The sequence below is a fragment of the Chiloscyllium plagiosum genome, unplaced genomic scaffold (genome assembly GCF_037043375.1).
Source record: "Chiloscyllium plagiosum isolate Xiang-an unplaced genomic scaffold, Cpla_swu_hap1 HiC_scaffold_17, whole genome shotgun sequence".
Lineage (NCBI taxonomy): Eukaryota > Metazoa > Chordata > Chondrichthyes > Orectolobiformes > Hemiscylliidae > Chiloscyllium > Chiloscyllium plagiosum.
The window spans coordinates 26,156,809-26,182,429 of NW_028270155.1; the positions used below are offsets into that span (position 1 = coordinate 26,156,809).

Genomic DNA, 25,621 nt, shown 5'->3' on the forward strand with positions numbered 1-25,621 from the left:
AGTTGCTGGAGCTATATTCAGCCAGACAAGTGGAGAGTACTACCTGACTTGCAGATCAGCTTTCCTGGGATGAAGCTCTCATTCTATGTAGAAAGAGGTTAGGCCTACAGTATTGGAGTTAGAAGAAAGAAATGCAATCTTATTGAAACAAATTATCCCAAGGGAATGTGATAAGGTTGAAATGAGACGGATATTTCCTCTTGCAGATAAGATTACATTTAGTGGATGCAGCTAAAGCACAAGAGGCATCCATTTGATGAAGCAGTAGACAAGAATTTATTTCCTCTCAAATGATCATTAATCTGGGGAATTCTTTTCCATATAAAGCAGTGCAGGTTTGGCCATTGAATTTATCCATTTGAGTTGGAATGAATTTTGATAGACAAGGGAGTAAAGCATTATAAGGAACAGGCAGGAAAGTAGAGTTGAGACCACAACCAAATCTCATGTTGTAACATAACAGACACAAAGAACCAAATGGCCTACTCCTGCTCCTCAGTCTTATGCTCCTGATTATGTTTGAGGATTATGGAGGTGAATCACTGATCAAGTATCTGGAGCCTCACATCTACTCTTGGAGTCACAGTTTTAATGGCTGGATTAGTTCAGTTTCTAGTCAATGGTAAACCCCAGAATGTTCATCATGGGGGATTCACTAATGATAACTATATTAACTTGGGGGAGGTGATGGCCTTGAGGTATTATTGCTGGACTGTTAATCAAGAGACCCAGGTCATGTTCTGAGAACCCAGCTTCAAACTCTACCATGGAAGATGGTAGAATTTCAATTCAATAAAAATCTGGAATTAAGAATCTAATGATTGGTGACATCCCTGACCCGAGTTTTAATTAGTAATGGGTTGAAGGTTATGGAGAGTGGTCAAGAAAGGAATTGAGGCTGAGATGAGATTAGCCATGATCATATCAAATGGTGGAGCAGGCTCAAAGGCTGAATTCCATACTCCTGCTCCTGGTTCGCATGTAACTGTATTTTTCCTCCAGTGCATCTTTATCATCTGTTTCATTTGCTCCTTCTCCACTTTTTATCTACACATAAAATTCATAACTTTTCTAGCCCAGCTTCAGTTCTGAAGAATAATCATAGTAATTCTGTTTCTCTCTAAACAGCTTCTGCCTTTCCTATTGAGTTTCTCCAGCACTTTCTGTTTTATTTCAGGGCTCCAGCATCAACAGTACTTCATTATAACTATTATGATGTAATTTGTCAATTTACCTCAATGTCCTTTGTCAGATTCTGGACAGAATGAATTGTTCCATTTATTGATGTCAATGTCAGACCGCTTACAGCTCCTGAGACTTCATTCTTCCTTGTCCACATGAATGGATTCACTGAAAAACTCACCATCTAAACAAGAGCAAACCTTTAGTTCTTGCAAAATTTCAGTTACTATCACTGTGATTTTCAATGAAAAAAGGAGAACATGGCAAAATGTGGTCCACAAAACAATGATTCAAATACCAGAGAAGGCTGGAGAAACTCAGCAGTTATGACAGCATTTGTGAACAGAGAAAGACAGTTGATGTTTTGAGACAAGTATGACTCTTCAATTCTTCATCAATTTCAGTTCTGTTTCAATTAAGGATATTAAGGTGGACAAATCCTCAGGACTGGTGGACTCTATCCCAGGTTGCTGTGGGAGGTGAGAGAGGAAATAGCTGGGGCTTTGAAAGATATCTTTGTAGCATCCTTAAACACAGGTGAAGTGCTGGAGGACTGAAGAGTTGCTAACATTTTCTCTCTGTTCAAGAAGGATAGTAGGGATAATCCATGTAACGACATGGTGGGAAAGTTGCTGGAGAAGGTACTGAGGGATAGAATCTATTTATATTTGGAAGAAAATGGACTTAGTGATAGGCAACATGTTTTTGTGTGGGGGGAGATCATGCCTTACCAACTTAATAGAGTTCTTTGATGAAGTGACCAAGTTGATAGATGAAGGAAGGGCTGTAGATGTCATATACATGGACTTTAGTAAGGCGTTTAATAAGGTTCCCCATGGTAAATTAATGGAGAAAGTGAAGCTACATGGTGTGCAGAGTGTTCTAGCTAGTTGAATAAAGAACTGGTTGAGCAACACGAGACAGAGAGTAGTAGTTGAAGGGAGTTTCTCGAAATGGAGAAGAGTGACCAGTGGCGTTCCACAGGAATCAGTGTTGGGGCCACTGTTGTTTGTGATGTACATAAATGATCTGGGAGAGGGAATTGGTTGTCTGATCAGTAAGTTTGCAGATGATATGAACATTGGTGGAGTAGCAGAAAGCATAGGGGACTGTCAAAGAATACAGGAGATTATAGATAGACATAGAACAATACAGCACAGAACAGGCTGTTTGGCCCTTGTTGTTGTGTCAACCTGTGAACTAATCTAAGTGCATCAACCTACACTACCACATCATCATCCATGTGCTTATCCAAGGACTGTTTAAATGCCCCTAATGTGGCTGAGTTAACTACATTGGCAGGCAGGACATTCCACGCCCTTACCACTCTCTGAGTGAAGAACCTGCCTCTAACACTTGTCTTAAATCTATCACCCCTCAATTTGCAGCTATGCCCCCTCGTACAGGCTGACATCATCATCATCCTAGGAAAATGACTCTCACTTCCTACCCTATCTAATCGTCTGATCATCTTGGATGTCTCGATTAAATCCCCTCTTAGCCTTCTTCTCTCCAATGAGAACAGATCCAAGTCCATCAGCCTTTCCTCATATGATCTTAGCTTCAGACCAGGCAACACCCTGGTAAATCTCCTCTGCACCTTTTCCAATGCTTCCACATCCTTCCTGTAATGGGGCGACCAGAACTGCACACAATACTCTACGCGAGGCTGTACTAGCGGTTTGTATAGGTGCAGCATGACATCACAACTCTGGAACTCAATCCCTCTACCAATAAGACCTAACACACAGTATGCCTTCTTAACAGCACTACCAATCTGAGTGGCAACTTTCAGGGATCTATGTACATGGACACCAAGATCCCTCTGCACATCCACACTACCAAGAATCTTTTCATTGACCCATTATTCTGCCTTCCTGTTATTCTTCACAAAGTGGATCACCTCACATTTTTCTGTATTGAACTCCATTTGCCACCTTTCAGCCCAGATCAGCAGTTTATCAGAGTCTCCCTGCAATCTGCAACCACACTGTCCACCACTTCACTGACTTTAGCGTCATCTGCAAACTTACTAACCTATCCACCATGCCTGCGTCAAAGTCATTTATAAAAATGACAAACAGCAGTGGTCCCAAAACAGATCCTTGTGGCACACCACTAGTAACCGGACTCCAGGCTGAATATTTGCCATCAACCACCACTTACAGAAAGCCAGTTTCTAATTCAAACTGCTAAACCGCCTTCAATTCCATGCCTCCATATTTTATCCAGTAGCCTGCCATGTGGAATCTTATCAAAGGCTTTGCTGAAGCCCATGTACACCACGTCAACTGCCCTACCCTCATCTACATGCTTGGTCACCTTCTCAAAAAACTCAATGAGATTTGTGAGACACAACCTACCCTTGACGAATCAATGTTGACAATTTCTAATCAAATTGTTGCTTGTGAGATGATTATAAATCCTATCACTTATAATCCTTTCCAAACCTTTTCCTCCAACAGATGTAAGGGCTCACTGGTTTTTAATTACCTGGGTTATCTGTACTGTTCTTCTTGAACAAGGGCACAACATTTACAATCCTCCAGTACTCTGGTACCAACCAGTACCCTTCCACTGACACCCTCCTTCGACTGACTGAACTGGTCCTCACCCTGAACAACTTCTCTTTCCAATCCTCCCACTTCCTCCAAACCAAAGGAGTAGCCATGGGCACCCGCATGGGCCCCAGCTATGCCTGCCTCTTCGTAGGATATGTGGAACAGTCCATCTTCCGCAGCTACACTGGCACCACCCCCCACCTTTTCCTCCGCTACATCAATGACTGTATCTGCGCTGCCTCGTTCTCCCACGAGGAGGTTGAACAATTCATCCACTTTACCAACACCTTCCACCTCGACCTCAAATTCACCTGGACTGTCTCAGACTCCTCCCTCCCCTTCCTAGACCTCTCCATTTTTATCTCGGGCAACTGAATCAACACGGACATTTACTATAAACCGACCGACTCCCACAGCTACCTAGACTACACCTCCTCCCACCCTGCCCCCTGTAAAAACGCCATCCCATATTCCCAATTCCTTCGTCTCCACTGCATCTGCTCCCAGGAGGACCAGTTCCAATACCGTACAACCCAGATGGCCTCCTTCTTCAAAGACCGCAATTTCCCCCCAGACGTGATCGACGATGCTCTCCACCGCATCTCCTCCACTTCCCGCTCCTCCGCCCTTGAGCCCCACCCCTCTAATCGGCACCAGGACGGAACCCCACTGGTCCTCACCTACCACCCCACCAACCTCCATATACATCGTATCATCTGTCGTCATTTCCGCCACCTCCAAACGGACCCCACCATCAGGGATATATTTCCCTCCCCTCCCCCATTAGCGTTCCGAAAAGACCACTCCTTCCGTGACTCCCTCGTCAGGTCCACACTCCCCACCAACCCAACCTTCACTCCTGGCACCTTCCCCTGCAACCGCAAGAAATGCAAAACTTGCGCCCACACCTCCCCCCTTACCTCCCTCCAAGGCCCTAAGGGATCCTTCCATATTCGCCACAAATTCACCTGCACCTCCACATTTACTGCATCCACTGCACCCGATGTGGCCTCCTCTATATTGGGGAGACAGGCCACCTACTTGCGGAACGTTTCAGAGAACACCTCTGGGACACCCGGACCAACCAACCCAACCACCCCGTGGCTCAACACTTCAACTCCCCCTCACACTCCACCAAGGACATGCAGGTCCTTGGACTCCTCCATCGCCAGACCATAGCAACATGACAGCTGGAGGAACAGCGCCGCATCTTCCGCCTAGGAACCCTCCAACCACAAGGGATGAACTCAGATTTCTCCAGTTTCGTCATTTCCCCTCCCCCCACCTTGTCTCAGTCCCAACCCTCGAACTCAGCACCGCCTTCCTAACCTGCAATATTCTTCCTGACCTCTCCGCCCCCACCCTCCACTCCGGCCTATCACCCTCACCTTAACCTCCTTCCACCTATCGCATTTCCAACGCCCCTCCCCCAGTCCCTCCTCCCTACCTTTTATCTTAGCCTGCTGGACACACTTTCCTCATTCCTGAAGATGGCCTCATGCCCGAAACGTCGATTCTCCTGCTCCTTGGATGCTGCCTGACCTGCTGCGCTTTTCCAGCAACACATTTTCAGTACTAAATCTGTAGACAATGATGACTCAAAGATCAAGGCCAAAGGCTCGGCCACCTCCTTCCTAGCTTTCCAGCAAATTCTCAGAAAAATCCCACCCAGCCCAGCGGACTTATCTACTTTCACACCTTCCAGAATTGATAACACCTCCTCCTTACTAACCTCAATCCTTTCTAGTCTAATAGCCCATATCTCAGTCTTCTCCTCTACAATAGTCTCCTTTTCCTGAGTGAAAACAGTTGAGAAGTATTCATTTAGCACCTCTACGATCTCCACAGCGTCCACACACAACCTTCCGCTTCTAGCTTTGACAGGCCCTACTCCTACCGTCATCATCCTTTTATTCCTCACATATCTATAGAAACCTTTAGGGTTCTCCTTTATTCTACCTGCTAAAGACTGCTCATGTACTCTACTTTCTCTTCTTAAACACTCTCTTTAAATCCTTCCTCGCTACTCTGTAACTCTTCATCGCTTCATCTAAACCATCTTGCCTCAACGTCACAAAAACCTCCATCTTCTGCTTAACAAAAGATACAGTTTCTTTAGTAAACCACAGTTCCCTTACCTTATCACTTCTTCTTTGCCTGATAGGGACATACCTATCAAAGACATGCAATATCTTAAACCAGCTCCACATTTCGATTGTCCCCATCCCCTGCATTTTGCTGCCCCATTCTATACCTCCTAAGTCTTGCTCAAGACTGGAGAGTTAGGCAGAGAATTGGCAGATGGAGTTCAATCTGGGCAAGTGTGAGGTGATGCATTTTGAAAGGTCTAATTCCGGAGCAAACTATACTGTAAACAGAAGAGCCTTGGGAAAGGTTGATAAGCAGAGAGATCTGGGCACTCAGGTTCATTGTACACTGAAGATGCCTGCACAGGTGGATAGAGTGGTCAAGGAGGCATATGGTATGCTTCCCTTCTTCAGACGGACTATTGAGTATAAGAGCTGGCAGGTCATGTTAAAATTGTACAAGACTTTGGTTCGGCCGCATTTAGAATACTGTGTGCAGTTCTGGCCGCCACATTACCAAAAGGATGTGGACGCTTTGCAGAGAGTGCTGAGAAGGTTTACGAGGATGTTGCCTGGTATGGAAGGTGCTAGCTATGAAGAGAGGTTGAGTAGGTTAGGATTGTTTTCATTAGACAAAAGGAGATTGACAGGGAACCTGATTCAGGTCAACAAAATCATGAAGGGTACAGACAGGATGGATAGACATAAGCTTTTTCCAAAGTGGGGGATTCAATAACAAGAGGTCACGCGTTCATGTTGAGAGGAGAAAAGTTTGAAGGGGATACAAAGTGGAAAGTATTTTACACAGAGGGTGGTAGGTGCCTGGAACGTGTTGCCAGCAGAGGTAGTAGAGACAGGCACCGTAAATTCATTTAAGGTGCGCCTGGATAAATGCATGAGTAGGTGAGGAGCAGAGGGATACAGATCCTTAGGGATTGGGCGATTGGTTTAGACAATGGATTTGAATCGAAGGGTCGAATGGCCTGTTCCTGGGCTGTAAATTTTCTTTGTTCTTTGTTATAAATACCCTGAGGTGCCCCCTTCTCACAGTGAGGAACAGGTGTAAAGTATGCCAAGGTCCTTCAACTGGAATTTAAAGATCTTGTCCCAATCTTCACAGAATCACGATCCAATCTGTATTCAAAACATTCATCTGGGAACCTAAGTGAGATCTTACACCTTCTCTAGCCCTGAAATTTTAGATTCAGGTTTCTCATTGATTCAGAGACTTTCCATATTGTTAATCAAATTTATGTCCTTTATTAAAGACTAAAAATTATGATCATATTTTTATATTCTTCAACAAAGTGGGGCAGTGCTTTGAATAAAAAGTGCTCTTTTAGACATTTACTTCTGATTTAAAAGACAAATCAGTGTTGAAACACCACTAAAATCTTTTTCCTTTATTTGATTGAGGTTGCAATGAACACAATATAAAAGTGGTGGTATACCATAATAAACTACAGAGTGCATGTAACCACAAGGTACAGTACCCCTGTAAGTGACTTCCTCACACCAGCTTGAGTTCATACATGATGCAGTATACCTCTGACTCTGATCACATTTTAAATTATGCTAATTGAAAGACCTTGCTGATAAACATTGCTCCACCCTGGCACCAGTTCTACCCCATTTCCATAAATTCCATCTTATTCTAGAGACTACTTTCAAACAGGGTGATTGCTTCCCTCTATTCCAACAATAGCAATTAATTAGAAGATACTTTGCAGACAATTATGTGTTATAAAGAAATTCAAGATGTGTTGTCAAATATGGATGGTAAATTTAGATGATAAATGAATCAAAGTAAATGAGATGTTATTATTTTGCATTTCCCTTGATTTGTCAGGGGATAGCAATTTGAATGTATCAAAAGATTGTCTAAGACTTGAAATGCTGCATGGACATTCAACAGGTTTACCCAAAGAGTGTTTCATCTTGTGGCTGAGTATTATATTCAGTTTAAAGGTTATGTGCGTACAGAAACCACGGAGCTGATTTTTGCCATTGTTTTCAGATGGTAATAGGCAAGGAATGGTCCAACCATTGTGATGCTGAATTCCCTGTTCCAGTTACACTCACTATCTAATGCTAGCATTTCCACTGGGATCACATGGACAAACTAATTGCCCAGCTCTTTCATCTGGGAGCCCATGCTCCCAGTAAATTGGAAGTCCTGCAGAGATTTCAGGACCCTGATGCACTATGCACATTTGGCATGGATCAGACTAGCCACTAGGTCAGTCATGAACTGGATAAACTGCTGAGTATATTTTTCACAGATTTATGACCAGGTCAGGAAATTATCAGGTGTCTTGTTTGCTGACGGAATTAACAAAGGAACTTGCTCAAAAACAACTTTTCATCTTATTGGCTGTCATGTGCTCATCTGGTGTTTAGCGGACCTTAGGAAAGGTTGAAATTTCCTACTTTTCCATTCAAACAAATATGTAAGAGAATGTAACTGGTATAGTTCATTTATGGTACATTTTTACCCACCCGCACATCAATGGTGTCCATGTCATCCTGAATGTTCAGAGAGTGGAATGCTGGAAGAGTGAAACTTGTCACCGTGGAATCAGAAAGAATAATGGAATTTACTTCTGTGCTGTCTGCTGGGAGCCTTCAAACAAAAGCAACAGCAATTCACTTTATGTCACCCTTTATTTGATAATGACATACATCCTGCATGATCAAAGCCAAAAACAAATATTCATAATAATTATTGATTAAACAGTAATAATTTCTCAATTTTTGATCATACTATTCATGTTATTATTCTTTCATAAACAGCTTTAGATGTAAATTTGAACACAATTTGTGCTCTATTCATATGTTAGGGCTACCAAAGGTCCATTAACATAGACTTCACCTTTGTGGAAATTCTTTGAGGGAGAACTCAGTCGAAGACAGCAGTGGGAATCATATCATATGTCAGGTCTCCTGCCCGATACTCAGTTCCACTGACTTCAATCGTACTGAATTCCAAGTGCGGCATGTGGTCAATATTGTTCTCCACATTTCCTGCTCCCAAGGGAGAGAAATTATGTTCCTGACTTTCATATGTGTAAACACAATGCCGGTTTTAGTCCACTGGCATAGGCATTTTAGAAATGGTCTGCATAATTTAAGATCCAACATCTTTAAATGAACTTGGGAAGGGGACACTGACCCTTGTTGTAGCTATATTTTGGACTGGCTCAATGGTGCAACAAGATTAAATTTCTACCCTGTTGTCTGCCTATTCAGACGACTGTACAAGATGTCTTGTGGCTACATGTAGAAAAGCAGGGAATCTTTATTGATGTCCAGTGTAATGTTTATCTCAGTCATAGAATACATTATTCAAAATCCCCTGATGCTCAGAATAATGAAATCTAACATTAGGTCTGTGTTGTGAGTTAGGACCCTGTGGAAGTTTTAGTACAAGTACACATGCTTTAATTGTCCTGGAAGTTAACCCTCTGATGGACTGATGTGCGTTGCTCGAGAGAGTACACAAGTGTCTCTGACACTGAGTTCAGAGTTACTCACTTGGATCAGGTATGCCGACTTACTATCCTCTCCAGATAATCTCCCACCAATGTGATGTAACCAACTATACCCCCTGATCTGACTGACCCATGCCCAGCCAACCTCTGATCTGATTATCCCCCTGACTCAACCAACTCCCGACCCAATTCAGTCATCCATCCCCAACCTGATTAACTCTAAACCTACTAACCCCCCATCACTGATTGACCAATGATCCGATCCCTCTCCCCACTCAAATTATTCTCCTGGCCTGACTAGTATACACCCGACAGCTCACGCACTTGTCTATCCACTTGCTCACTTACACATTCATCGAGTCAGTGACTCACCCACTCACTGATTCAGCCTCCCACCGATTGGCTCATGCATTAACCCACACTCATTCAAAAACTTGAGACCAGTAAAAAGTACCTGACTGCATCAGGTAGTGTTGTTAAAATGGGGATTGAGTGTCATCTCCTTCCATTGCCTCACCAGGAGAGGCTGCACCAATCCAATTGGAGGTCCTGGCTGAAAATGGACTTTGTCAACTGTGCAGATAACTTTGCAGGCAACGACAATGCACTCAACATTGGTAACTCACCTTAATTCTCTGGGTGAAACCTTTGTTGAGCTCAAAATAGTTTTTATGTATGTATACCTAATATTAGTGAGTGAGCTTCCAAAATGCTTGACTTACTGTGAAGTGCTCTTCGACACTGAGGATGCCCAAAGAGCTGCACTAAGACAATTCTTTCTTGGAGTGCAGGTTCATAGCTCCTTGAAAGTGGAGTTGCAGGTAGATAGGATAATGAAGAAGGCGCTTGGTATGTTTTAATTTACTGGTCAGAATATTGAGTACAGGAGTTGTGAGGTCTTGATATGCTGTATAGGGCATTGGTTAGGCCACTTTTGGAATATTGCATGCAAATCTGGTCTTTTGCTATCTGAAGGATGTTGTGAAACTTGAAAAGATTCAGAAAAGATTTACAAGGATATTGTCAGGGTTGGAGAATTTGAGCTATAGGGAAAGGTTGAATAGGCTAGGACTGTTTTCCTTGGAGCATCGGAGGCTGAGGGGTGACCTTATAGAGATTTATAAAATCATGAGGGGAAAGGATAGGATAAATAGACAAGGTCTTTACCCTGGGGTGGGGGAATCCAGAATTAGAGGGCATAGGTTTAGGGTGAGAGGAGAAAGATATAAAAGAGACCTAAGGGGCAACTTTTTCATTCAGAGTGTGGTGTGTGTGTGGAATGGGCTGTCAGAGGAAGTGGTGGAGGCTGGTACAATTGCAACATTTAAAAGGCATTCAGATGGGTATATGAATAGGAAGGGTTTGGAGAGATATGGGCTGGGTGCTGGCAGGTGGGACTAGATTGGATTGGGATATCTGGTTGGAATGGATGAGTTAGACGGAAGGGTCTATTTCCATGCTGTACATCTCTGAGACTCGATGCTTGATGCTTATTCAGATGGGCAGATTTCTAAATTCAATTCATAAATAATTACATCCACCAGGTGGTGCTAATTGAAACAGGATGAGGCCATTTTCTCAATAAACAATGCTAATACCATTTACCTGGAATTCCAATGATCGAAAGGATACTAAGGTTTCCTTGGATAAATCTAGTGAAATTTCTGTTATAAATTTCTTTTAAATTTACACTTTCCATATCTTATTTGCACTTGAAGTCACTTTAAAGCACCTGAGCCTTAAACATGATTTGGCAGGTGTCACGCTCTCAGTTGTATTGTTTTTGCCAACAGTGGGATTATTAATATTCGGAAAATAAGTAAGTAGAAACATGTTTTTATATTTTTGATTTAAATATACAAAAGTGAAAGAAAACATCTGTTGGGAAACTTAATAGGATTTAATCCTTTTTGAGAGATTTCTCCAGGGATTGCTGATTGTATAAAACCCAGATACAATTCATGATAATTAATATATAGTTTTGACCCAGAACCTTTTTTGAAGCTTTTTTTCCCATTTTCATAACAAAAGAACCAGATCTTGCAACCATTCCAAGTGTTAGGTTATGTTAGATGAGAATGATGTCTCTTGATATATTCTCTAAATTTCAATACATTAACGAGGTACTTTCTTGATAAGTCTCCTTTGCTACCAGCCAGTCTTTGGGGCACCAAATACTTTGGCAACGATAAAGGAAAACTAAGGATCCAAACTGAAATGATGAAGAACTTAATTACAAAAATACTTCCTGTATTTTGTTCCAAAAACAATGTTAAGCTTGTATTTTTACTGGCTTTCTTTTCAATTCATGATGTAACATTTATTTCATTTTTAAAGCTAATCATAAATATGTTGAGAGTATAATTGTTCAAACTTAATCTTTGGTTGTTCACAAATACACAATCCAATGATACAGATCTCATCAAACTACACTGTTGTGTCCCTCATACTTGTTACTGTCACCAGAAATTGGATTGACAACACTATGTTCCTTTCTAAACTAGGAAGACGGTAAATGTGTTTGCACCAAGAAAGGCTAAATTATACATGAGAAGCCAAATTTTTTTGAAGAGTCTAACTCCAAACTTTTAGTGAGAGTTTTATTTCAGTTAATCTTATGCCATTAAACTCACACCTTACTGATCACTAGCTCTCCATCTGGCCCTTCAAGCCTGCTTCATTATTCAATAAGATCATGGATGATCTTTTCATGGACTCAGCTCCACTTATCCGTCCATTCACTGTGACCCTTAAATCATTTTACTATTCAAAAATATATCTTTTCCTTAAAAACATTCAACACAGTAGGCTGAACTGCTTCACTGGGCAGGGAATTTCACAGATTCACAACTCTTTGTGTGAAGATGTTCCTACACAACTCAGTCCTAAGTTGATGGGCGGCACGGTGGTTAGCACTGCTGCCTCACAGCGCCAGAAACCTGGGTTCAATTCCCGCCTCAGGCGACTGACTGTGTAGAGTTTGCACGTTCTCCCTGTGTCTGCGTGGGTTTCCTCCGGGTGCTCCGGTTTCCTCCCACAGTCCAAAGATGTGCAGGTCAGGTGAATTGGCCATGCTAAATTGACCATAGTGTTAGGTAAGGGGTAAATGTAGGGGTATGGGTGGGTTGCGCTTTGGCAGGGCGGTGTGGACTTGTTGGGCCAAAGGGCCTGTTTCCACACTGTAAGTAATCTAATCTAATCTAAATCTGCTTCCCCTTATTTTGAGGCCATGCCCCCGAGTTCTAGTTGCACCCACTAGTGGACATGACCTCTCTACTTCTATCTTGTCTATTTCCTTCATAATTTTACGTGTTTTTATAAGAACCCCTCAGTCTTCTAAATTCCAATGAGTATAGTACCAGACTGCTCAATCTCTCCTCATAAGGCAATCCCTGGAATCACAGTAGGTTAAAATCTTCGAGGAGAAAGTGAGGGCTGCAGATGCTGGAGATCAGAGCTGAAAATGTGTTGCTGGAAAAGCGCAGCAGGTCAGGCAGCATCCAAGGAATAGGAGAATCGATGTTTTGGGCATAAGCCCTTCTTCAGGAATCCCTGGAATCAAGCCAGTGAAACTCCTCTCCACCCCCTCCAGTGCCAGAACATCCTTTCTCTAGTAAGGAGATCAAAACTGTACAAAGTACTCCAAGTGTGGTCTCACCAGCACCCTATACAGAATAACATCCCTATTTTTAAACTCCATCCTTTAGTAGTGAAGGACAATATTCTATTTGCCTTCCTAATTACCTGCCTCACCTGAAAACAAATGTTTTGTGATTCATACACAAGAACACCCAGATCACTCTGCAAAGCAGCATACTGCAACGTTACTATGCAAAATGGTCTTCCGAAACAGAACAAAAATTACCTCTCTTCCCTGCAGAAAATATAATGAACCCTATTGCTCTTGAGAGGAGAAAGTGAGGACTGCAGATGCTGGAGATCTGAGTCAAAAAGTGTGGTGCTGGAAAAGCACAGCCAGTCAGGCAGCATCCGAGGAACAGGACAGATGACATTTCAATCATAAGCTCTTCATCAGGAATGTTTCTGAAGAGTATATGTTCGAAACGTTGACTCTCCTGCTCCTCGGATGCTACCTGCCTGACTTGTGCATTTCCAGCACCACACTTTTTGACTACAGTTCTTGAGAGCTCATCACAGAGATTTGCATAAGAAGCATTATCAAAATCAAAGCTTATGTTCCTGGCATCTCCCAATAATGGAAAATTCAAAACACAATTCTCCATTTCTAACATTTTCAATGTTTTGTTTACCGAAACAAAATCTTTCTCTTTTGGATTTTTCATAATTGTACCCAACTCCAAGACCTTAAAACAGGAAAATTGTCTAATTTGGATGCCTAGCCAATTCAGATGTTCAATTAGACTCACCAATTTCTCTATTTCTGTTTGGGAAGGTGCTGCATCTTTCTGTGAGACCTTGCTTTGACTAATAATAATGGGGTTAATATATTCCAAATAGGATTCCTGATGCAAAGTGACACTTGCTCCATTCTGCCTGATTTCTAATCCATTGTGCTTAAAAGTCCCAGAAACCTGACTTCCAATCTTGAATGCTGCTTTCAGCATATTTATGACAATGTCTCCAAATTCACTGCACCTACTGAACAAAAAAATACACACAGGCAAAATTAAGATGCCTGAAAACTATCCCTCACAGTGCTGGTAAAATATTACCGGCTTCTAATTGAAGACAGCCCACTTTCAATATGATAGTCCTCACTGAGAAGTAATAAACTCTAAAGGCATAATTTAGGCTACAAACACATTGATTTAACATCTAGTGTGTCCCTACTATGTTCAGTACCTCATCTGGAGAGTAAAGAAACACTTCCCTGTTGGGCTGATTTCACTGCAGAAATACAGCTTCAATATCAATTGATGAACACGCCTAAGCTTTTATTGCGAATTAAAGCCAAGCAAATCTTTCAGATTGCTTTACCTAACAGAATTAAGGAGAATCCAAACAGTTTTTACAAATACATTAAGGACAAAAGGGTAACTAGGGAGAGAATAGGGCCCCTCAAAGATCAGCAAGGCGGCTTTTCTATGAAGTCTTATTCAGGTTTGGGTAAATAGCCAAAGTCTTTTCCCTGGGGTCAGGGAGTCCAGAACTAGAGGGCATAGGTTTAGGGTGAGAAGGGAAAGATATAAAAGAGACCTAAGGGGCAACCTTTTCACACAGAGGATGGTACGTGTATGGAATGAGCTGCCAGAGGAAGTAGTGGAGGCTGGTACAATTGCAACATTTAAGAGGCATTTGGATTGGTATATGATTAGGAAGGATTGGGAGGGATATGGGCTAGGTGCTGGCAGGTAGGACTAGATTGGGTTGGAATATCTGGTTGGCATGGACGGGTTGGACTGAAGGGTCTGATTCCATGCTGTACATCTCTATGACTCTATGACCTGCAATTAGGTTTTCTTCAAAATGTCATGCCAACAGCCTTGTTTTATCCTTTTACAGTTTACTGCTACAGCTGGTATTTGTGATTCTTTTAAATCTCGTGTCTATCTTTTATTTCTTCCATGAACGTATTGCACTTCCATCCATTATTCCTGCATCCTTCACTGAAATTTTAACATTTTAGGGGAAGGATGGGCAAATGACCTATGTAATTTTAAGACACTTGAATCTTTGCCTTCTACATTTCTATCATCTGATGTTTCAGGTCCAGTGACCCTTTTGAAGAATCCTGTTGAGTTTTTTCAGTAATTTCTGCTTCGGTTTCTGCTTTCCAGCATCCACAGTTCTTTTTTTTATGGATTCTGGATGAATAGTAATGAAGGGGTGGAATGAAAGCATGGAGGTGGTGTGAAAGTATGAGAGGACATGGGGTTACAAGGGTTAATGGCTATATATACAGCTGGTACAAAGTGTAAAGGCCAGAAGTGCAGCCATTGTCTCATTCTGGGGTTTAGGGTCTGTTCAGACATAAGCAGCTGGTAATCAAGACAATGTTTGCTGCTACGGACTCAGCAGAACAGAATGATACGGTCTTGAGATAAAAGACCATTAAGCTGCAACAAATACATGCATGATGAAGTAACCACTCTGAACTTTGAACTAACTGTGAAGAACAAGGCCTGAAGACGTGCCTGAAAAAAACCCAAACATTGTGATCTGCTCATGAGAGTAATGAAAGAAAGCAAGAGCTAATGTAATAGCTACCATTTTCTCTGGTTAGAATGACGGGTTTATTGAATTGGAAGGAAACTTGTCAATCTGTCATGTTGTTCATATAATTTTTTTTTACTTCACTGTTTATTTTCAGCTCTGATTGATTGGCCATCTTGGCATAAACAATAAAGTAAAACTTGACATTGAACTTTGTCTACCAGGACTTTGTTTACCAGATAAGTAATGCTTATCACCACAGCAACTATTCATTACACTTCAGCATGTAGTGGTTTAATGTAATCTAGAACCACAGTATCTCATATTAAATACAATATTTTTACCTTTTCAACAACAATTTCAATTTATTAAATTGATCCCAGCAAAACATTCACAGGAGCAATAGCAAACAAAATTTGTTGCCAAAATATAGCTAAAAAGATTTTGTTTGGTTCAGTTTCAAAAACTTTGTCAAAGTGGGGAGGAAATATCAATGGCCACAAATTGGAGGGTAACAGTGATAACTGAACAATTATCATCTATGAATGGGAAGAACACATCACATGAGGTGCCTTCTTGCCAATGGTGTCATCTCGTCCATCCAGCTTGCAATCAATGAAGTGTTGGGCTGATGAAAAATTTACCATGGACAGGTGCAAGAAATACAGGATTCTATTATTTCCTCGTCCAACTGTTCCTGGTTGTCAGTCTGGGGGCTGAGTCAATTGATTAGCACCTGTAAAATAGGTGTCAGGTGGGTAAATATATTGATTATAATGGGGAAGAGTTATGGGCAATTTAATCTGCACCTGGCTGTGATATAACCTGCCTGGAATACCTGACACTGAATATGTAGAAGTGGGATGGATTCTGTTCCTGTATATCAACATCCTCTCTACAAATAGCTGATAGTTAATACCCCATTAAATGTCATCATTCCATATGATAACATGATGTTGTTACATTTTTAGACTTACTGGTTATAAAGCAAATGATTAAAGTTCTCTGTTTACCTCTGTAGATACATGCTTACTGAGGGCATCATCATTAGAACAGGTTCTTGGTCTGCTATTGCCTCATTCAGCACCACAGCCTGCAAATGGTCAATTGTGTCCAATAACTTCTCTGATATCACTTTTTGCTGAAAGATAAAAGCACATCTTTAATATGGTGCATCCCATAATTCCTTAACTTTTAATTGTACCACGATCTAATTACGAAAGTCTGAGCACATCCCGCTTCACATTTAGTTATATTTACCGTATCCATGGCCAAGTCTTCTTGAGCATCATTTTCTACTGAAGCTTCCAAAACATTATTAACCACAGTAAAGAGGGTATTTGCTGCAATAATTCTTTTCTCAGGATCTTCATCATCCTCAACACTGAAAGTCAGCAATGATTTTCCCATGTTTAGAAGTGTTGAACTGGCTTCCAACTTAACAGGAGACAGGAAAGAGATACAGATAGTTCAATATTCTGCTTTGACATAAGGGAGCAAATCATTAATTGAGAATTGTAGAAGCTTGACAGTGTGGAAGCAGGCCATTTGGTCCATCAAGTCTGCAGCGACCCTCCAAAGAGCACTCCACCCAAACACACCCCCCTACACTTTCCCTGTAACTCTGCATTTCCCATGGCTAATCCACCTAGCTTGCGCATCCCTGACACTATGGGCAATTTAGCATGGCCAATCCACCTTAACCTGCACATCTTTGGACTGCGGGAGGAAACCAGAGTACCTTGAAGAAACCCACGCAGACACGGGGAGAATGTGCAAACTCCACACAGACAGTCACCTGAGGGTGAACTAGAATCCAGGTCTCTGTGGTGTGAGACAGCAGTGCTAACCACTGAATCACAGTGCCACTTTATTTAAGTGCATTTAACCTCTTAGTTTTATTTTAATTTACAATTATGTTTTCTATCAAAAATTGGGCATTAATATTTGGAGGAGTTTTTCACTTTAGGGATGAATGTCTTGGGGCAGACTATTTATTTCTTATTGGTTAGCTCAATTGGCTGTATAGTTAATGTGTCTTTCAGGTTAATGCCAGTTTAATTTCTATTCTGGTAGAAGGTAGCTTTGCGACATTCCTTATCACAACTCCTGATACTGGTAGGCAATGGCAATCATCCACCAGAGAAATAATATCGCCAAGGGACCAATTCAAGGTGAAGCAATTACAGGCAATGAGCTAAGATTCCAGTTTTCAGAAAACCACAGATGAACAAATTAAACTTCTGCTCACTGAATTGTGCAGGATAGTACAACTACTATAGTACAGAGTCTTTCTGCAGAAGGCAGAATAGCAAGAGCAGTCAGGATCATAGGGGAGGGGGGGATATTGGGAAGCAGTAAAAATGTAATTGAACAAGACTAGAGTTACCTGTGATGTAGATGTGAGTTCATCAGACTTGTAGGTTAGCTGTTTCAGAACTTCTGAAACTTGAACAGCCATGTGCAGTGATGAGACATCCACAACAGACAAGTTTGAAAGCATGGTTTCCCTCAACTTGTGGGGATGTTTTTGACAGCAGCAAACAAAAACAGACATATTTGTATTATTTTCCAATAAATTCCTCTTTGTAAAATTAACATATATTTATAGCACTTGGCAGCACAGAATCTGAATACAGTGTTGCTGAAAATAAAGCACACTATTGACGTTTTTTGTCTTGCTCTCATCAGGACAGACAAGAATGCCAATTTCATTGGGAACAAAAACTTTTACCACATGACCTGGCAAATTGACTCTGATGGGTTTCAGATATTGTTATGGAAAATGCATCTGCAAATATTGTCCCTCATGTTCTTTTATTTAATTCTAAAAAGTTGTAATGCTTGGATGTGATTATTTTTCTTCAAAAGGACAAGCCTATGTGTATGAATGTATGTAAATTCCACTAAGTGTGAGTGAGCAACATTGCAAAGCTGAGTGATAACATTAAATTAGTGTACATTTAACCAAATTCAATTTATTCAATTGCAGAATCACATCCAAAGTTAGACATTGGGCTGACTTTTATCAAAAATTGGCAAAGTCACAATTTTGACGAGCTTCATGGAGCATTCCTCTTTTTGAGCCTTGTGACTTTTCTCATGTCATTTGCTGCTGCTTACCCCATTATAAATGCCATATAAATAATCAAGCATGAGTTGCTAGATCTGTTCAAAGTCTATTCATTTATCACAGTGATAGTGCCACACAACATACTGGAGGATATCTTAACGTGAAGTCAAAATTTAGTCTCCATAAGGCCTGCAAGGTGGTCACTTTTGCCCATAATATCATGGACATTTGCATCTGCAGCAGGCAGATTGGTAGGATTAGGTCAAATATGTGATTCGTTCTTGTTGGTTGCCTCATCACCTGTTGTGGACCCAGTCTAGCAATTATGTCCTCAAGGACTTGACCAGCTTGATCAGAAGTGGTGCTGCTAAGCCACTGTTGGTGATAGACATTGAAGCTCTCCCCCGCCCACAATGTGCATTCTGCACCCTTGCCACCCTCAGTACTTCTTTTAAGTATCATTGAACATAGAGGAGTACTGATTCATCAGCTAAGGGGAGGCAGTACATGGTAATTAGCAAAGGTTTCTTTGCTCATATATGACCTGAAGACATGAGATTTTCAGGGTCACTCCCTCTCAACTGTATACCACTGTGCGACCACCTCTGCTGGGTCTGTCCTGCCAGTGGGATAGATGATGGTAATGGTGTTGTTTAGCAGCAGCATTGCAATGACAATTGTTGGTCATTTAGCAGCATTAAAGTGGATAACTATATTCTAAGTGAATCAGAGATGTGCTGTCATTGTGCTAGTGCTTGCCCTATGTCAATGTTCTTGGATGGGGACGTGAAGGCACTCACTGCCAACAGGACATACCCTGAGTAATTGGGGACTATTGGCCAAAGTGGAGACTTCTCCAAGCCATCAGGGAACATACTTCTCTGAGCTGGAGCCACCAGAATCCCTCTCCTCCAAGCTGAAGCCACCAGGAACCTACTGATAAAATCACAGAATCCCTACAGTGTGGACACAGGCTTTTCAGCCCATCAAGTCCACACTGATCCTGCAAAGAACATCCCACCTTGACCCACCTCCCTACCCTAGCCCTGTAACCTTGCATTTCCCATAGCCGGTACACCAAACCTGCACATCTTTAGACTGTGGTAGGAAGCGAGAGTACCCAAAGGAAACCCACGCAGACATAGGGAGAACATGCAAATTCCATACAGACAGTCACCTGAGGCCAGAATTGAATTCGGGTCCCTGGTGCTGTGAGGCAGCAGTGCTAACCACTGAGCCACCATGCTGCCCAGGGATCCACTCTTCCAAACTGGAACCCACTCTGATTTCCATGTTGTGAATTGGTGCTGTATTTTTCTGGCAGGTGGGAGAATAGGAAACTGCATATCAATGAGGCAAGATTCAGTATGAAAGAGATGTATGTGCATCTGGCCAATTACTAGCAAGGTTCTTCCTGTTCAAACAAGAACCTTGCTAGTAAAATTTGACATTAGGATGTATGGACAATGTACCATGCATCACACCAGCAGTGAAATTCACACACCACACTTTTCATTTGTGTGGCAGGCACAATGTGTTTTTGACTGCAGCCTTCTGCTAGTGGAAAATACTGTTTGTATTACTACTGCATGAAATGGCCAGCTTCATCTGTTGCTCAAAATGCTCTGAAAATATATTTCTGCTTATGAGCAAATCAAATTTGAATGGACATCTGTTCTCACTTAACCAAGATCCATCGAACTGAGTTAATTCAAGTGACACAGATTAGAGTTGAACTCCAGCAGCTTTAAGATGTTACCATTTCTCTTTTACTGAAAATGTGTTGCTGGAAAAGCGCAGCAGGTCAGGCAGCATCCAAGGAGCAGGAGAATCGATGTTTCGGGCATGAGCCCTTCTTCAGGAATGAGGAAAGTGTGCCAAGCAGGCTAAGATAAAAGGTAGGGAGGAGGGACTTGGGGGAGGGGCGTTGGAAATGCTGCGCTCTTCCAGCAACACATTTTCAGCTCTGATCTCCAGCATCTGCAGTCCTCACTTTCTCCTAGTTGATTTCTCTTTTACTCCCTGGTGAGTGAAAACAGTTGTACCTCCTACAACCGTAGGAAACATCTTTACAATAATTGACAACCAGACATTAGTTAGGGAGTCTATGCATCATAAATGAAGCGAACATTAAAACACCATGAATATATGATACATTCAAGTCTAATTTTCATATGTTATTGATATTATATGATCAAAATAAATGGCTGTCACAATTCCAGCACTTCAAACTTTTTAATTCAATCTTTAAATTGGTGGATTTGGCTATTATGAACTTGAGCTCCCATTCAGAACTAAAGGTAGTAGTTGTCAGTGCTTTATTCATTTGTACAATCACCACTTTTAAGAAAAATTGTCACCTGTTTTTTGTCTTCTAGTGCCAGTTTGCCCATGATTCCTGCACCGGCGTCTTGATTTAGCTCAGAAGAGACAGACTCAAACAGCTGGATTAGTAAAGAACTGTTGGTTGTTGAATTTGATATATCTTCTAAATTTTCTGAAAAGAGTGTTGCCAGGTCCTTGGCATGACCAGTGTTTGAGAACTTACGAACCTGCGGTTAGAATGGGGAAAAAAATAAATCGAACAACATGTCTCTTTCTAAACACATGATTCTTCTGTGACCCCAATCTATTGTCCACATACAATATTATTTACAAGTTAGAATAAGTAGTGTGAAAGGATTAACCAGATTTATTACCAGCGACTGAATAAAAATTCAAATCCCACTAGGGTAGTGTGAGATTTTGAATTTAATTTTTACAAAATGCTGGATTTGGAGAAATTACAACTGCAGATGGGATAAAGCTTGGATTAACAACATAGCCCAAATACTTTCAAAAACCATTTATCACGTGCTAACCCTAATTTCTAAACATAGCTATTCCTCAACCATATTACATTTAGTATGTTTAATCCTCATTAATCTATAATGATGTGATTAGAATATTTATCAGTTATTTTGGGTAAGGTATGAATTAGTTGGATGGCTGGTTTGCAATGCAGAGTGATGACAACAGCATGAGTTCTATTCTTGCACTTGCTGATTGTTTTTCTCAACCTTTCCCCTTGCCTGAGGTATGGTGACCTTCAGATTAAACCACCACCGGTCATCTCTCTCTTTGTCTCTGACAAGAGAGCAGCCCTTTAGTCTGGTACAATCATGGTGACTTTACCCATATTTTGAGTCTGGTAGTTTTAAATTGAGGAAAAATAAATAATATCTTTTGTAGTTAGAGAAAACCTGAATGATTTCATTGTTAGAGTCAAAGGATGATTTAGATTGTTTTGCTGAGAAAAAGTGTGAAGCATACATGCTTGGAGACAATGGCTAATCATCTCTGAATTGACTCTGAGTCTCCCAAAGTCCCAGAATAGTTTTGTGCGTATAGAATTGTAAACAGCCCATTTACTCCTAAAATAAAAGGGATTTGAAATAAAGAATAGCTCATTAGTATTTCCACATAAATATAAGGTTATTGTGTGCAACATTGCCATGAGGATAAATGAAGCCATATTTTCTAAGTCAATTTTCCCTCTAAATCAAAAATATTACATGCATACTATGGAGGTTTTGTGTGGCCAACAAAGAGGAAAGGCTGCTTCCTTATGTAAGATACCACAGCCAGATGCAGGAGAAAAATGAATACATTCAGGAGACAGATGAATAGATACAGGAGGGCGATGAATAAATGCATCCTATACATTAGATCATAAGAACTAGGAGCAGGAGTAGACCATGTGGCCCTTCGAGCCTGCTCCACCATTCAGTAAGATCATGGCTGATCCTTTTGTGGCCTAGCTCTACTTATCAACCCTCTCACAGTAACCCTTAATTGCTTTACTGTTCAAAAAATTATCTATCTTAGCTTTGAAAGCATTTGTCGAGGAAGCCTCAACTACTTCACTGGGCAGGGAATTCCTTCGATTCACAACCCTCTGGGTGAAGAAGTTCCTCCTCAATTCACTCCAAAATCTGCTCCCTCTAATTTTGAGGCTATGCCCTCTTGTCCAATTTTCACCCTCTAGTGGAAACATCCTCTCTACTTCTATCTTATTTATTTTCTTCATAATTTTATTTGTTTCTATAAGATCCCCCCTCATTCTAAATGCCAATGAATGTAATCCCAGTCTACTCAGTAAGCCAACTCATAAGCCAACTCCCTCAACTCTGGAATCAACCTAGTGAACCTCCTCTGCACCCCGTCTGGTGCCAGTGGGCGGCACGGTGGCACAGTGGTTAGCACTGCTGCCTCAGAGCGCCAGAGACCCGGGTTCAATTCCTGCCTCAGGCAACTGTCTGCGTGGAGTTTGTACATTCTCCCCATGTCTGCGTGGGATTCCTCTGGGTGCTCCGGTTTCCTCCCACAGTCCAAAAATGTGCAGGTTAGGTGAATTGGCCATGCTAAATTGTCCGTAGTGTTAGGTGAAGGGCTAAATGTAGGGGAATGGATCTGGGTGGGTTGCTCTTCGCAGGGTCGGTGTGGACTTGTTGGGCCGAAGGGCCTGTTTCCACACTGTAAATAATCTAATCTAATCTAATCCTTTCTCAAGTAACGAGACTAAAACTGCAAGCAGTACTCCAGGTGTGGCCTATAATTTGAAAGGGCAAAGGTAAACTTAGCAAAACCTTGGCAGGATGAAACCCAGGCAAGTGAATCCAAGACCTTATTGGGACACCCTGGAGTTAGTTTCTCATCCAAAACTAGCAGGAAGTGGCATCCGGCATAAAACCATGATGTGGGATCCAGACATTAGTTAAAAAAAACGCTAAAATGTCTGAGCCTCTTCTAGTCCAGTTCCTCTACTCATTTTGCTGACCTGATGGTAAAGCTACAATGATTTCCTCAGTCAAGATCCCAAATAGATTAGATTAGATTAGATTCCCTACAGTGTGGAAACAGGCCCTTCGGCCCAACAAGTCCACACCGACCCTCCAAAGAGTAACCCACCCAGACTCATTCCCCTACATAAGATTATAAGACATAGGAGCAGAAATAAGCCATTTGGCCCAATGAGTTTACATTCAACCATGACTGATGTGATTCTTAATCTCATTCTCCTGACTTCTCCCCATAACCTTTGATCCTCTTACTAATAAAGAACCTGTCTATTGCTGTCTTAAATGCACTCAAAGACTTGGCCTCCACAGCCTTCTGTGGCAATGAGTTCCACAGATTCATTACCCTCTGACTGAAGAAATTCCTCCTCAATTCAGTTCTAAAGGGTTGCCCCTTCACTCTGAGGCTGTGCCCTTGTGTCCTAGTCTTTCCTACCAGTGGAAACAGTCTCCACTTCCACTCTATGCAGGCCACTTAGCATTCTCAGACTAAAATAATGGTAATGAAAGTAATAATTGTCAAGCACCCAAGTCTCCTCATTAGACTCTCTCAAAGGCAGGTTAATTAGCAACTAATCCTGAAGATTAATCATCAACGATTTCAATTCAAAAACGACTGAAAAGAAAGATTTGAATGGTGAGTTCATATTAAAATTCATGATTTGACTGCGATCCCACACAGAGTGAAAAATTGATCTAATTGATAACATCCCAACAACTTACCACCACTGTAGTAATAACACTTGTAATGGAGCCCGCACTGTTTCTGACAGTTATTGTGATATTCAACTGGTTATCATTCTTTGAGTCTCCCAGTGGTAGGTAAGTAGGTGGCAATATTGGCTGTGATCCACAGTGTAAAGGAATATCTGAAAAGACATCAGCACATCATGATTTGAAGTTCTCTGCCTGAATGAATAGAGGAAGTAGATTCAAGAGTAGCTTTCAAATGGAAATTAGATAAATATTTGAGGGGAGAAAATAATGGAGCTACGGGGGAGTGGGCACAGTTAGAATGGGTCAAATGGCCACTTCACTTAAAAGTTTACCAATCTACAATAAAGTTGAAAAATGTGGTGCTGGAAAAACACAGCAGGCCAGGCAGCATCCGAGGAGCAGGAGAATCGACGTTTTGGGCATAAGCCCTTCTTCAGGAAATACAATCTACAATAAAGTCAATTCTTGTCCAGATAACCCACAAATGAAGTAAATCCCCAGTTAAAACGTAAACTTAAATTCGGACAATATTATTATCCAACTGTAGAAATACCACTTCTATGTCCTTTACATTATTGCCGGTCATGATGCTCTTATTACAAGCATTACTGCTAAAATCATTTTCTATCAATGCCATATACATGAAATTTAAATATATTAATATATCAGCATAGTTTCCACAATTCAGCATTTATATTTGATGGCGTTGTCTGCTTAATTGCTATAGCTAAATAATCATTTTGCTTTTCTAATTTCAGGGGAAAAATGTTAACATCCTGAGTGGGTGGAGGTTGGTTTCAAAATAAACTATGGTCAACTCAACTTCAGCTTGCTTCCAATTCACTCATTTTCAGCTTTAACAGAGCTGAGTCAGGTTTGGTTGAAAGGGTGGTGAAGGTAAACCGACAGCCTCTGTCAGGAAGTAGGCTGACCCTTAAATCATTTAAGGGAGGCCTCATGCCTCCATCTGATACATTGTCCATCTTCAATAATTACTGTAGACAGGTTTCCCAAGTGTCAGGAACAGAAAGTGAGAATGTCCAGATGTCTAGGTAGTAATGTTTGCCCAACATTGCAACAGTCCTTCCTTACAGCCCAGCAAACCTTAATTTTTATCCACAGCTATGGGATCTCCACAATCAGCCAACTCTCATCTCAGCAATGGCCCAATCTCCCTAGCCCCTTGAATGGTCTGAATCCTCCTACTAACTCAGTGTTCAATTTCTTTTGCCAGCAAAGAATGGAAGCCTAACTTACCTCCAATTTGTTATTCAGCTTTGTATCTGACAGCCAAGCAGGCTGTTAGGTGGGAAACCTATTGAAAACTTTAAGACAGGTCTGACTTTTAAAATCAATGGGACCTGTGGGAGATTTTTGCATTTGAATTTCCCATTCCCACCCAAGTTATTTTCAATGCTGGGGCCAATGTCTTAAGAAAAGAAGCAAACAAGGAATGTATAAAGTAGCATCTGAAATCCTTTTAATTAAAGGTGATTATTGTCACTGTCAATCATACAGCCAGGTGTCCATTGATTTT

General features: G+C 41.3%; 1 protein-coding gene across 1 annotated transcript in view; it reads right to left on the bottom strand.

The window, feature by feature from the left end:
• The window catches only part of LOC122558718 (polycystin-1-like protein 2), a 136,323-nt gene that overhangs the window by 71,551 nt on the left and 39,151 nt on the right, over nucleotides 1-25,621 (bottom strand). The window contains exons 16-22 of the mRNA XM_087995759.1: nucleotides 24,091-24,236; nucleotides 20,890-21,081; nucleotides 17,846-17,971; nucleotides 16,717-16,893; nucleotides 16,470-16,597; nucleotides 8,330-8,453; nucleotides 1,235-1,366 (exon numbers count right to left, since the gene is read on the bottom strand). Coding sequence (XP_087851885.1) covers nucleotides 1,235-1,366; nucleotides 8,330-8,453; nucleotides 16,470-16,597; nucleotides 16,717-16,893; nucleotides 17,846-17,971; nucleotides 20,890-21,081; nucleotides 24,091-24,236 — 1,025 coding nt within the window. The remainder of the gene's footprint in view (nucleotides 1-1,234; nucleotides 1,367-8,329; nucleotides 8,454-16,469; nucleotides 16,598-16,716; nucleotides 16,894-17,845; nucleotides 17,972-20,889; nucleotides 21,082-24,090; nucleotides 24,237-25,621) is intronic.